Genomic DNA, 15,090 nt, shown 5'->3' with positions numbered 1-15,090 from the left:
AAGTTGGGGCTCAAGCTAGCTCTAAAGACTCAATTGTCAATGCATTGATAAATCAAGGTAGGATTTTGATTGTATATAGAATGTAATTTTAGTACTTGGATCAACAGAAATGAGAGCTATGCTTAGATGCATGAACATTAAAATTAGAATTTTATATTTGAATGTATATTTAGATAAACTTTTCTATAAATTTGTATTAAATGCTGTATTTGGGTGTATGAATTTTGGATTTGGATTTGAGTGAATTTGAATAAATTTTAGTACAATTTTATATTATATTTTATTCAAATTGAATATAAATCTAAATCTAAAACCTATTCAAATATGGGGTAAGGATTTAAAAAAAAAAAAAAAAAAAAATTACACAGGTTTAAATTGAAATGTCAAAAATCTATGTTCTCAGATAGTTGTGGTGGGAGCTTTATTCTATTTCAATGAATGCAAATGTTAATATGGTATGCTGTAGTTTCTGTTGGAGCTGATGACAAAGCATGTGGTAATTTGTACATTTCCAAATATTTTTATAAACCACATATTGATTTTTGAGGTGGCTTACATTTTTTTTTTTCTTCCTTTTTTGTTTTCCTTGCAGTCCTTTATAAAAAGGATTATTTTTAAAAAAAAAATATTATATAAATTTGGATGAATAGTTAAAATAAAAATTATAGAAGAAAATTTTAAATTTTCATAATTAATTCACTTATCATTGATGTACTTCAGTTCAAAGATAAGCCTCTTGTCATCAATAGCTATAATTTATTTTTTTTAACTCTAAAATTTGAGAAATCTTGGATTTGGATTTGGATAAAATTTAATATGAAATTGTATTAAAATTTATTTAAAGCCATTCAAATTCAAAATCGATGTCTGAAATCTATAATCCCAAATGTAACGTAATTATTGTATGATGTCGTCACTCATCGCCTAATTTAGAAAATGATGCGAGACCGAAGTCCAAATATCAAATGGGTTTCAAATCATACACAGATCCTTCCCAACCATGGAAATACATTTCATCATAATGGTTAATTAAAAAAGTTGACACTTACATGTTAAAAATCTTATGTAACGCTAAGAAAAGAGTATATATAAGGCAAGGGCGACAATACTACAGACCTAATGAATGTGAAATTCAAAGAAATTAAAATATATATATATGACATTAATTGGCCTTTAATTTTAGGAGAATACTATGCATATGCTTTTCATTTATTTGCCTTCTAATTAATATGTAATTATTACATACAATCTGTCATTCAATATAAATAGACAATACCCACACTGGTTTCATCAAATCTTTTCAAAGTCCACAAGCAGTTTCCAATTAGCTATCCAGCCATGAATGCTCCTCCAACTTCTTTCCTCATGATGCTTGTGAGCAGCATCACCATCTCCATGACTCTCTTCATCTCGTCTCCTGCTCATGCAGCTCCCTCCGAGCTGGTCCGCAGCGCGTGCAACTCGACAAATAACTACACGTTCTGCGTCGGCGCGCTCGAGTCGGACCATCGAACCGCATCGGCATCGCGTCTCGGTCCCCTCTCCATCATAGCACTGGACTTGGCCATGTCCAATGCTACAAAAACTCAACGGTATATGGCAAACCTGGCCAGCCGCAGCAAGGCCAAGCCCAATGTGAGGGAAGCTCTTGAAGCTTGTGTGGAGAATTACAGAGGGGTGATTGGATCGTTTAGGAGTGCAGCAGGTGAAGTTAAAGTGAAGGAGTACATGATGGCAAACTATGACTCCGCAGTTGCTGGGGATGGTGCCAGCCTTTGTGATAAGAAGCTGGCTGCTCGTGGGGTGAGAAATCCATCACTGCTGGAGAGGAATCTGCACATCCATTATTTTAGCAATATTGGATTTGTGATTACTGGGAAACTATATTAAGGCATGCATGCATGCATGGATGCGTCTCTCTCTCTCTCTCTCTCTCTATTAATTATATATCTAAGTTCATTTTTTGTGGGCGTGATATTGATGAACATTTCAGAAGAAGATTTATCTAATGAAGGATGATGGATGGGAAAGTAAGAAAGAACATAAAATAATATATCAAGTTTATGAGTGAAATTTTGATTTAACACATCATTAGTATTTAATTTTTCTTGATTTTTAATCGTATTAAAATAAATTTTTATTTTTTATGGTATTTAAAAAGATCAGGAAAATGTAAGGGAAAATCAATTTCCTTTCCTTTCCTTTCTCCAAACAAAATCTTTGATATAAATGGACCCTAAGACCTTATTTGGAACTTGGAAAATCTTAGGAAAAATAAAGGAAAATATGAAAGAAACCTCTTTTTCATGTTTGGTTATCAATAAAGTAAGAAAGAAAAATATATACCATATTGATGAATCATAGTATAATTTCACACCAATTTACATTATATTTTTCTTAATTTTTAACCATATCACAAAAAAATTTTCATTTTCAATAATATTTGATATGGAGGAAAAATATAGAAGAAAATGAGTTTTCTTTTTGTTTTTATTTCCTTTCTTTTTTTCAACTAAAATCTTTGATCCAAACAAACCCTGATTGTTAAAGGACCATGTGTTTCCAATTAAGTTTTGAGCGAAAATCATGGATTGTGTGTCCATACATTTACTTATTTCTAAAACTACAAGATTAGTACTTTTTTTAATAAGAATAATTAATTTCTATGTAGAACATGGAAAATCTGTACACTATACTTTTAGAAAATGCAATATAAATATTTAATTATAAATGACATTTTAGTACTTGGATCAACATAAATGAGAGCTATGCTTAGAAACATGATAATGTGTTATTTATATTTTAGGTTTGAATATGTGTATTTAGGTTACCATTGGTTTGTAAAAAGTCTATTCCAAAAAATAAATACAAGAAATTATCTTGTTACAAATAAAAAACGTGAAACATTTTATGAGTCCATAATAAGGGATTGATAAGGAATAACTGTTTCCAAAATTCATGATGGGGATGTCTAGTAATTAACTGAAAAAATTAGGCATTTTCACGTTAGAAAATTTATGCTCAAATCTTAATAAGAGTGAAAATAAGAATACGAATGAGAGATGGGCAACAGTACTTTGGCCCTAATGCAAAATTCTAACATACCCAAAAAAAAAAAATTTAAAATTATGCTTGGAAATATGAATTTGGTATAAAACTAAATAATTATGATATAATATTACATTTCATTTAAATCCAAATAAATTAAATCATATTCAAGTTCAGAAAAACTCAGCTAGCAATCCATCAAACAACCGAGTGAATTGCAACAATATTCAACAATATTTTCAACAATATTCGACGCTAACCCTAGGCCCTCCCAAGATGGCTGGCTTTGTTTATTTTCTAGCAAGGGCCTACCCTCCAATGCTATTGAAATCAAATCCTCACAGCATCAACTAAAGTCAATATTATTATGGTGCACAATCCATTTGCTCCCTTTGTGTTGCAAGTTCTTTTATCTTTTCCCTTCTCTAATGATGTATTTGAAATCTAATGATAGCACATGTTTTCCCCAAAATCATTTTCTTAGAAAGGTCATATTTTTTGGCCTCACACAGGTTTTGAGGTCTTCTCTGAAGGAATATTTTCAGGTTGATTTGAAGGAAAATTTTGTTCTGAGCCTAATACACTGCAAATAATTTTTGCAACTTCTGTTTGTGTATTTCTACCAATGATTTAGACTTGTGCTTGGTCCTAACAAGGCAAATATTGAATTCTTTCATTAAAAGAAAACCTATTTATGTAGCATTTGGTATTTTCACTGTAGATTTAGTCTTAAATTTAAAGATTTGTTGTTTTTTGACTATATGTTTATGAAAAAAACCTTCCTATAAGATTGAAGGTTCTCCAATTCCAAAATGCAATTTTATTGTTTGGTTATTAGAAAATTTTATTTTCATCTCATCATTGAGTTTATACAAGCCATTTACTCTCCTTCAGGAGTCAAGCTGTCTGTTGGAATGAACAAAACTACATTATCTCAACAACAGCTCTACCAACAATGCTTCCCTGGTCAAGATCTTGGTACGCTTTGCCTACCTCCTCAAATTTGCATTTTCTTGAAACGGCTGAGTGAAGGTTAAATATACCTGTTTCTGCCAGTTTCACCAATTTGGGAAGATCCTGCCTGGCCCTTGCTCCATAGGAGCCAATCACTTTTATCTGCTCAGCCAATACAATAAAAATTCCGTAATGCTGAAGTAGAAGATATGGCAAACTAAATCTAAGCTACACTTCTGCATGGCAATGTAAAATGTCTACAGATAGCAACCGTACTTTTGATTAACACGAAAACAGTACCATGTCTTCAATTTGATATAAAATAAATAAAGGTTTGAATTTAAATTATCCCACACAAACACCTGAACACAGTACAAACCAGCAGCAGATATTTTACTTTACGCTTCCATAAGACCAGATGAAATTTTCAACGAAAAAAAAAACATTCAACACTGCGTTTGGGAGTATAAATTTCAGGCCCTAAATTTGGATTTGGGTGGATTTGGACAAAACTCAATATAGTTTTGTATTACATTTTGTCCAAATCCATAAAAAACCAAATCCAAATCCAAAAGTCTCTCCCAAACATGGGGTTGCAGAATACCTGAACGTGGGCTGTGGTAATAATGCAACAACACAACCTAACACAAATGCAGTAAAGAAAAGTAATCACAAACACACACACATGCAGCATGATCTACATGGTTTGGCAACTTGCAAACATCCATAGATGGTAGTGTTCTTGAAAATGACTGATTGCCACAATTGGCAAGCTAATATTAAATTACATTACACCTACGACATGCTATATCAAGCAATAGAGCATCCTTTGTAAAGGTCAATTGCTGCAAGATTTCAACTTCTCATCCCACCTTTTATATTTGCTTTGGGTTCTAGCGCCAGCACTCTCACCATCCCTCCCAACAATTATTTATTATTGATTAAAAATAAACATGATAACAGATCATAAATCATTATATTTGACCCAATATTCTTCTGATAACAAACCCAATACACTTGGGCCATCAATTCATCCAACTTTGGCATAACATTCACATACTCATATGTAACCAAACTCATTACAGCTCGTGATTTCCCAAATATGGTCTATAGTACACATTTATCCATATTTACTTCTTGTTTGTCTTGGTGGTTGATGCATTGAGTAGATAGGGCGGTGGATAGGGCATTCATGAGAGGTAATCATGGAGGAAGGGGGGGGGGGGGGTGATAGTGTCCCTACCACAAATTTGCCAACGAGTACTACTATTTTCATCAGTCTTTCCTGAACATTCTTATTATTTGGCACATCTTTGAGGGGATATCTGGTTTCAGGATAAATTTAGGGAAGAATAGTAGTTGGGCTATTAACCTGAGTCATGATAGGCAGATGGGGTCTAATTCTTTAGCAGGGTGCAGGGTTGTGTTTTAAATTGGCCTTTTGTTTACCTTGGGGTCCCTCTAGGTGATAATCCTCGATCCTCGTATTTTTGGGATGCTGTGGTAGCAAGGCATTTAGATGGGTGGAAGGGGGCTCTTTCTTCTTTAGGAGGGTACATCACTCTTATTCATGTCTCGTCTCTCTAATATCATTTTTTATTTGGTCTATATTTAGAATATCTCCCCGAGAAGATGGTCCAGCTGACAAGATTGAAAATGTTATAAGAGATTAATTTTGGTCAGATGCTGAAGAGAAGAGGGATCATTTAGTTAGCTGGGATGCTGTGTGCAGGTCTAAGAAGGGAGGGGGCTTGGGAATTGGTAATTCAGTGTCTAAAGATAGCCCTTTCAGGCAAATGGTTATGGTTTCCCTTAGAGGAAAACTCCCATTGGCACAAACTGATTAAAAGTAAAATTGGCCTATAGCTGATTTGTTGGGATACTAATATGGGTCTTAAATGTTCCATTGAAATTCTGTGGAGAATTATATCGCAAGTCTACCCTCTTTTTATTCCTTTAAATATAAACTGGTGAATGGTTCTCAAAAATGTTTTTGGAAATTGGGAGGATGTTTGGATGGGGGTTTCAGCACCAAAAATTATTTTTCCTCATCTCTATTGTCTGTCATCAATTCATAATGTCTGTATTTCTTTCTTCTTCTTCTTCATTTTTTGACTAATGATGGCTCTAGAGTTTGAAGGGATTTTTATTTTAGAAGAGGTCTAAATGATAGGGTGTTGGAGTAGCTTGCTTCCTTATTGTCTGTGTCCAAGGGAGGTCAGGTTTCTGATAGGAGGAATTCTAGGGAACAGTTTGTGGATATTGTTAAAGCTTGATATACATTATTGGCCTACAACCTAACAGCTTAAGCTTTTAGGTAAAGTAATAATCTAACATGGTATCGGAGTTGGTTACCAGACGTCCTGAGTTCTAGCCTTGTTGCCCGCATTTATTGTATGGTATTTAAAAAATTATTATATTCCCTATAATGGGTGATATTATGGCGTCTTTATCCTTCCACGTGCTGTCAAGCTACACATGTGGATATACATTGTTGGCCCACAAACAAACAGCTTAAACTTTTAAGTAAAGTGGTACTCTTAACAGATAATATTGCATGAATTCTCTTGCAAGTCCTTTGCCCATCATATCATGTCCATTGTGCCTTTTATCCTTCACAATTGTACTTGGGAGTCAAAGGTTCCTTCTGAGATCAAAGTTTTTGTTTGGGAATGAACACCATCAATTTGCTATGGAGTAGGAGGCCTTATAAGGTATTCCCAGATGTGTATGTATTTGTTTTAAAAGTTGAGACACAGTACCTCATTTATTTCTGCACTGTCCATTTTCTTGGGACATGTGGAATAGATTGTTCGGTTTACTTGAATAGTATGGACATGTCCAAAGATGGTGGAGAAGTTTTTGATTTTTTTCTTTATTGGGGTTGAGGAGGGGAAGGCTGCTACAACTTTGTGGGAGCAAAATTTAAAGGCTGCAACAAAAGCTCCCATATATCCAGATAGAGTGATGTAATTATTGCTAGTTCTTCGAAATAAGGGAAAATTTTTTTTTTCCCCAAAGTTCTATGATAAATATAAAGAGTTTGGGGGGGGGGGGGGGAGAGAGAGAGAGAGAGGGAATTTCTCAAGTGAGAAATAGCTAATTTTTTCAAGGGAGCACGACCAAGAGTCAAAGAGTGATGTAGCTTTTACTACAGCACCTAGGTAACCAATTCATTGAACAAGTGCATGCTAAAACAAGAGGGATTAACGTATTGATTAGATAATTCTCGAGGAAATGGCTTCAAAGTGTGTTGCAATACCTGCCTCTCACTCTCTCTTTCTTCCAAGGCTGCTGCTGAAGGCTTCTTCCTCTTTCTTTTTTTTTTTTTTTTTTTTTATTTTTTCCTTTTTTGTTAGCAAAAGAAGAATTTGATCAAAAGATTAAGAATGCACAACCAAAAAAATAAGACATGCCCTCAGCAAAGTCCAGAAAAATCCATACAAAAACAAAGAAGAAAACCCAAACGCAACAAGAACAAATCAAAACCAGCAGTCTCACAATCCACAAATATGGCCAATCACGCTGAATATCCAAAAAGCTCACCCCCTCAAAAGTTCCACACGCCAAAGAGAAGCCAAATAATGAATCTTCTCTCAAACCAGGAAATAAGACAGTTTCTTCCCTGAAAAAATATGCACATCGCATTCCATCCACAGCCCCGAAAATGCAACTAAGAAAGCACATTTCCAGAGCGCTGCCCTTTCCTTTTTCCTGCCAAAATCAACCAGCGAAACTGCCAAAAAGTCCACCACAATCCCAGCATGCACCCAACATTCACTGAAAAAACCAACTTATTCCACACCCTCCAAGCAAAATCACAATGTATATAAAAGATATGATGCAAATTCTGACAAAGTACACAACATCTGGAGAGAGAGCCCTCAAAGGTCTCCTAATTTGCAGCAAGTTATTGATATTGATTCTATCAAGTGCAACTAATCAGAGAAAAGCCTTAATTTTCAAAAGAACTTTGGCGTTCCAGATGGGTTTATAAACAGGAAAAGAAGAACTAGAGCTAGTAAAAAATTCACAAAAAGATTTGCAAGAATAAACCCCTGAAGGATCCAAAGACCAGGACCAACTACCTTTTTCCAAAGAAACCTGTCAGTTAATCAACAAGACTAGCAAAGAAGGTAAAGGACCACCTAGATCAACAACAAAAGAAGAAATGGAACCATCCAGCCTGGAGCTCAAGCGAAAAAGGTGAGTAAAAAACAGGTGGAAAAACCACGTTCCCCAACCAAAGATCTTCCCCTAAATGGATATTACACCCCTACATTTAGTATGAGGAATGAAAAGTGGGTAAATATGAGAGATAGCTTCCCACGAACTTTCTGAAGAACATCAAGATCCCAAATTAGTATCCCATGCATTCTCATCTAATCCATACTTACTTTTAATAACTCTATGCCATGGGGAAGCATCCTTGAGCGGGAGCCACCAAAGCCATTTAGCCAAGAGAGCCATATTTTTAGACAGCACATTTCCAAGACCCAGACCACGCTCCCATTTAGACCTGCACACCACTTCCCATCTCACCAAATGATACCTAAAGCCCCCTACCCCAAACAACAAGAAATCCCTCATTAATTTCTCAATCTTGCTAGCAACCCTTCAGGAATCGTAAAAATAGAAAGAAAGATACTAGAAAGACAAGCCTGAATGAGAGTAATTCTACCTTCGAGAGAAAAAGGGCACCCTTCCACCCATCTAAGCGCTTAGACACCCTATTCACAACAGGATCCCAAAAACTAATTGATCTGGGATTCCACACACCCCTTCCCCCCCCCCCCCTCCCCCAACCAAAAAAATGGAACCCCTAAATAGTAGAGCAGCCAATCCAAAACACTGTACCCCACCTCGGTAGACAACTCATGGACACTCTCAACAGGCACATTAATAGCCATAATACCACTCTTCCCCATATTAATGTTAAGCCCAGAAACCTTCTCAAAAATATGGAGAAGACCCAAAATATTCAAAAGGGAATGTCTATGGAGTATGGTCCTCTAAAAAAGAAGGCTTCTCCCTCTTTGATATTGCATTCACCCCTCAATCTCACTCAAATATTCTCTTCAAATGAAATTTATAGCAACAAGATGAGAATGATCTAGAGGTTATGACAAGAAACAGAATGCAGTCAGATATGCTTTCGTAATATGCAATAAAGTTCTCTGCAATTTGGCACCTTCAAACATACAGGTTACTATCAAATTGATATTTCACACTACTTGATGGCTTCCCCTCTTCATGCCAATGCAGATGATGAGAATCGCCATAATTGGGGTTTTTGCTCACCACAACAGGATTTGAAATTTGAATTTAATGTGACTGAAGAGGGATTGGGAAGAAGGGGTAAATTGTTTGATCAAAAATTTTTTCTGAACAGTGATTTAAGAGATTATAATTCCTGGGTGATATAATTTTTTCCTGTAATTTTTTCATTTGTAGTTTTTTTCTTGATTTGTGATTAACTCACAACCTACCATTTTTGGTCTCCATTTGTTCACCTAATTTTTTCTAGTACTTTCTCCATGTTCGGATTGTTGGAGATTTTTATATTTTTGGGATGCAAACTTGCAATTGATACATTTAGTTTCTTTTTGGAATTCGTGAAGTAGGTTTTATCCCCTTCGTGTAAGGATGGGCCGTCCTCATTACTACAAGGACTAAATCATGTATTCCCAACAAAAGCATCAACACAGATGCATTGGCACTACATAATATAGAAGCAACAAAAATGACAAGATTCCCACTGACCTTAAATCTTTTGTTCTAGTCCTAATGGGTATCACTGTACTTCCTTTTCATTGTGTATGGCATCTTCTCAGCACCATTCTCATGTTCGTATTTATTGCACTAATAACATCATGTATTCATCTAAACTGTAATCACGACACAATGCTTGAACTTGGAATACACTTAAATGAGAAAATGATATCAAGAGGGGAGGCACTGTTATCAACTATGGAGACAATAAAATTCAGCAAGTGAAATCATATAAAGTTACAGCTAATTAAGCAAATACAAAAAAAGAATTAAAATACATCAGCAGACAATCTACACACCTGTCGACGAACAAGATGGTTTATATCAACTTCTCCAACAGCTCCAGCTTTTGCAAGTCCTATCATTACAGCTTTTCCCCCATCTCGTACACTTCGTACACACTGTAAAAATGTTTGTGGTTTCCCCAGAGCTTCCACAGCTATGTCCACACCCCTTCCTCCAGTTATTTCCTATACAAAAATTAAGCTCATAATTAACAAACCAGTGATTTTCATTGTCACCTTTTAATAAATCGTAAAATTCTCTCCAATATCCCTGCTGAAAGTTTGAGCAGCATTTATTCAAGTCATTATTCAAAGGAACAAGAAATAGTTGCAGAAGCAATGAATTTGGATATTTTGTTCAATTTCCATGTAGAAATTTATTTATTGGTTGGGAAAAAGGAGAATTCATTGAATGGCACCAAGGGGTGCTGCCAAAATAAATTTATAAATGCATCTAGGCAAAATGTATCCAAAAAGTCAAGAATTATGTTAAGCGTCCAACACATGCAATTTGCTAAACCTGCTAATGAGTGGTGAACGTGAACCATCCATTTTAGAGGACTGGAGTGTAGCTTTCCTTCGAAAGCTCTTCAATGCCTTTCCCTCCACAACCCAAAAAATGGTAAGAGGGATCAAGATCATGCTTTTTTTCCCTTTTCCTTTTTCCTTTTTTTTTTCTTTGTCTTTTTTCCTTTCATTGCTGAAAGCGATGTCTTTCCAGGCCTAGATCTTTTTCTCCAGGTCCAGATCTTAGCCATAACCCAGATTTCTTCAGTCGAGCAAATTTTTAATTCTTATACAGGAATTACTTCGTAGATTTTAATAATCAACAAGGAAACAAGAAAATCAAAATATGAAACTGGATTAGCTCACAACAACCTATTTTGTTTGCTTGACACATGAACGCACAACTTTAGTGCATCATCATCACACGGTACAGCAACCATCATTGGAAGCAACAGATACCAGTAAAAAATATTCATTTAATTAATCATTAATTGCCACTGGGGCTGATACCTCAGAGATATTAACCAAGAACCCAATATTATTAGCTATATAAGATCTTGATGTGGAATCTTTCAAGTTTACTAGTGGGCCAGATAGACAATAGAAAAGGGGCTTCCATGCAGGTCAGCAATGGTTATAGGCTGAAATAATGAAAATTACCAGAGATGTAGGAGCTTCAGTATAACAATGGGAAAGTAGAGGCTGCTCAAGCTTTGTGTACGTAAGGAGTAAGGACTGGTTATATGAGGTTCTTGATGGTGGTGATGAACTAAGGTCAAGCAAGAAATACAACTCCATTATGTAGCAAGGACAGATGATACAAATGAGGAAAAGAAATGAAAAACACAAAATCACCAATCCATATTTCTGCCCAAAAACAAATGCAAGAACCATTGCCCACGACAATTTTGCTGTAAGGAATGAAGAGAGAAAAGATCTGCAATATACACCTCCAAGGGCTCTGATAATCTATATTACAACCTTCGTTTCTTAGTTGCTTTTTGCTTGTGTCAATTGTTTTCACATTTCTTACCAGTCATCTCTTCAGCAACCCTCATCACTTACACAATTTCTTCTAGCTCTGAAATTGATAGCATAGTAATATCAGAAACCTTCCTTGTCAGTTTGTGTTTAGCCTCTTCCTCGTCAATTCTTTCAGCTTCCGTCTAGCTCAAAGCCATCAACTCAGGTTAGGCTACCCAAAGACCTAACCGATATGCATGTTTTTTTTTTTTTTTTTGACACTCGTCCAATTAGATAGCAGCTTGACCGTTAACCCAGTGGGCCCAAATTTCATATCAATTCTAGGCCCAGAAGAGTTGAGCCCACTCAGTTTAAAATTTAAACTTTTCAGCTTGATATGCTGCCAAAATCCAGGTGTTATACCAAATAAATTAAAAAGCAACTTCCCTTTCTGGTTAATCAACAAAACCTTCAAATTTCAGGCCACCGGTTGGCCAGAAAATCCCCAAGAAGTTGACAGTGTATCATTGAGAATATCAGCAAGCAAAGGCTTATGATTCCCACCAGATAGTCTCTGGAAGACACTTACCTCTTCCTCCATCCTTCCTTGCCCCCAATGACAGGATCACCTATTCTAGCAATATTGGTCGACCACAATCACAGTCAGAGCAGACACTTCTCTTATAATTTGAGTTCATTACTCTTCCCTCCATGTTCTATCATATTCAAAACCTGAAAAAAAAAAAGAAAAAAAAAAAAAGAAAGCCCACCAGCCTGAAGCTTCTCCCACTTTTGGTGCTTCCGGACACAGAAATCAATCTCATTTGTTTGTTAATGGTCTCAAATAAAAAAAAACACTCTCTGCCCTCAAGGATTTTACCATGGGTTATTTCCTTCCCCCACAAGGTCCAGAGCAGAAGTGTTTCATTTGATTTATAAGCCACGTGAACAATTCATTGCCAATCAACAAAAGAGTTGTTTGCCTTCCTGCAAACTCTGAATTACTTAATGAACAATCAATCAATGTTAGACCTTTTATCCTTCTTTCAAAGACTGATGAAATCCCATACTAATCATTAGCCATTTCAACTTGCTGTAGCCACTGCATAAGCAAACTGGCAAGATGATCTTACTCGCAGCCATTCCCTACTTCCTCTCATCATGTTAAGCCCTCACAACTGCTGAAGCTTTTTGCAACTCACTTCTTTCTCCAATCTGAGCTTGGCACTGAACAAATTTTTGAGTATTCATCACTGCACCTGGTTTCCAATCTAGCCACAATTCTTTGCCACTAAACCATGATTTAAGACTTTAAAATCAATTATATTAAACCACCAGAATTTTAACAGCAATTTTAGATAACCATGCTCCCAGAATGGCTGCAATGCTTTCATTCAGAGAAAAGACCCATATTTAGAAGGAATTTTGTAGAAATTCAACATAATCAGTCTTCCATATGTCCAAATTAAATAATAATTTCACAATTTCATATTCCAACCCCTTCATGGGGCCACCTGTAGGTAAATTTTACTGTTTTAAGATAATTAAGGTTCCTCACCAAATTCCAACCAATGATGAACAGAGGAAAATAGAAAAAAGAGGACCCAAAGAAAAAAGGGAGGGGAATATGTAAGTAATACTCTAGGGTCTGGACTACTTGAGTGTTCAGGTTTTGGAAGGCACCTGTGCACATTCATTTTTAAGTCAATACTTCTATAAATAGAAGAGCCTAAAAAAGAAGCAGAAAGTAATTACTCTAATCTTTTCAGCAGCATCTTCTTGGAGAGCATTTATGGTGTGGGTGGCTCCAAGTTGCTTAGCTTTCTGCAACTTTGGGTCTTGAACATCAATAGCAATAATATCAGAAGCACCAAATGCACGCGCTAACTGCAAACAACTGGAGCATGAAATCTGGTCATAGTCACATAATTGAAAAATGGAATTGCAATTAGCAGGAGTAAATATTCAACAAAAGTAAACCCTCTTTCCTCGATGCTGATTACAAACATTTTGGTTTTGTTTGCTTATTCCTAGGAATAGAATAGTCATAAAACAAAGATTTAATAGCTTAATATGTCTGATATGTCTAAAATAAACCAGCCAATAAGAGCAAGTCAACACCTAGCCTGCACCCCCCCCGAGTCAAACCTTTTGACGAGAGCAATCAACTCCATCCCAATAAAGAGGAGGAGAGATCCACGCCAGCGGCTTAGATAGTCGAGTGATGTGCGCAAACACTTTATGACCAGGAGCGATTTATGCTCCTGCGCAATAATTATGGATCAACCAAGGGTCAACTTGAGCCCCTATAAGAAGGGATGTGGGGAAGAAGCCAAGGTAAGTCATTCAACCCATTCTACTGTTGCATTCAGCCTCTCCAGAGCATTCCTCTCACTTAGGCATCGGAGTGATCCCTCGGAGTACACCCCGGGTCCTCCAAGTCTTTCTATTTCCATCTTTTTCAAGCCACCGGAGATTTGGGAGCAGTCTTATTGGCCATCACCGATTTTATCCCGCAATAGTTGGCGCTGTCTGTGGGAACCGCTCTAGAGAGGCACTCATCCTGCTCCACTTGCGGCGTTAAAAAAATGTCAACCTCACTCGGCTCTAGCTTTGGCCCTGCCGGAAAAGAGTCGGCCTAGTCAATCCACTCTACACTCGCAAATCCTTTAGGAGTCAGCAAGAAGGAGTTCCTCGCTGTAACGACTCGGCCCTTTACACGGACTCAGGTGTCACTCACATACATCAAATACCTATACTTGTTCAAGATATGGAAACAACCCGCCCTAAACAGGGACATACAGGTGTAAAACATACATAATCATGATGTAAATGTCGCGGAAAAACATAAACATCCATTGGGATTACTACTAGCCTTATACCAGAGTTCACTAATACATCCATAATTTACATACATTCGGACTTAGAGTAATCGTCATATTACAACCCTCCAAAAAGGACTTTCATCAAGTTTAGTACAAAAATTTATATGCTTACGTAAGCTAACCAAAATAACCTCCCTAGTCCTTTTATCTACTAGGACCGACGCACGGATGGACCTGAAAACAAATGTTGTAAGATAGGGTGAGACACCTCTCAGTAAGGAAGAAGGAGTTACAACAGTGTGTGACTGCATACATGCATATTTCATTCAACATCTGGAATATAAATCAAATATTTTCAATACAGTAATGCATCAGGTATATCATTATTCATATTACAAAATTCTCACATCTGTCTTTCGACCATTTAATGATTTATCAGATGACCAACAGCAAAATATCCCTATAACCAGTTTTACCCCGTGGTTTGGGTTGTGCACTGATACTCGTCCAATGCCCTGTTCGTGCAGACACTGCCGAGTACCTACATACGATCCGACTGCCTCCATTGGCCCAATATCAGCCAATGGTTTCACCCTGCTAGCCGACCATCTTGGTACCCACATCGTTTAGTACGTGTGGTTGCACGTGTACATCTAGCTACGATATCGTACCGTATCATATAACAGTGGTTTCATTTCACCCTGCAAAGAAAGTATTTTTCAACCTTCCCGGGACTC

The 15,090-nt window shown here is 36.5% G+C and overlaps 2 protein-coding genes across 2 annotated transcripts in view; one reads left to right on the top strand and one right to left on the bottom strand.

Moving 5' to 3' along the window:
• Nucleotides 1–1,183: 1,183 nt before the first annotated feature.
• LOC131159502 (cell wall / vacuolar inhibitor of fructosidase 2-like) lies at nucleotides 1,184–1,911 on the top strand. The gene has a single exon (XM_058114463.1). The coding sequence runs from the start codon at nucleotides 1,339–1,341 to the stop codon at nucleotides 1,888–1,890; it is 552 nt and encodes a 183-aa protein (XP_057970446.1). The 5' UTR covers nucleotides 1,184–1,338; the 3' UTR covers nucleotides 1,891–1,911.
• Nucleotides 1,912–3,853: 1,942 nt separating this feature from the next.
• The window catches only part of LOC131159501 (uncharacterized), a 40,789-nt gene continuing 29,552 nt past the window's right edge, over nucleotides 3,854–15,090 (bottom strand). Inside the window, exons 6-8 of the mRNA XM_058114462.1 lie at nucleotides 13,284–13,425; nucleotides 10,074–10,244; nucleotides 3,854–4,164 (exon numbers count right to left, since the gene is read on the bottom strand). Of these exons, the coding sequence (XP_057970445.1) occupies nucleotides 3,973–4,164; nucleotides 10,074–10,244; nucleotides 13,284–13,425 (505 nt within the window). The 3' untranslated portion in view covers nucleotides 3,854–3,972. The remainder of the gene's footprint in view (nucleotides 4,165–10,073; nucleotides 10,245–13,283; nucleotides 13,426–15,090) is intronic.

Source organism: Malania oleifera, chromosome 7 (assembly GCF_029873635.1).
Source record: "Malania oleifera isolate guangnan ecotype guangnan chromosome 7, ASM2987363v1, whole genome shotgun sequence".
Taxonomy (NCBI): Eukaryota; Viridiplantae; Streptophyta; class Magnoliopsida; order Santalales; family Ximeniaceae; genus Malania; species Malania oleifera.
This window is presented reverse-complemented; position numbering and strand designations above follow the sequence as displayed.

Coding starts and splice junctions, on each gene's coding strand:
- LOC131159502 (XM_058114463.1), top strand. CDS start 1,339: ATGAATGCTCCTCCAACTTCTTTCCTCATGATGCTTGTGAGCAGCATC.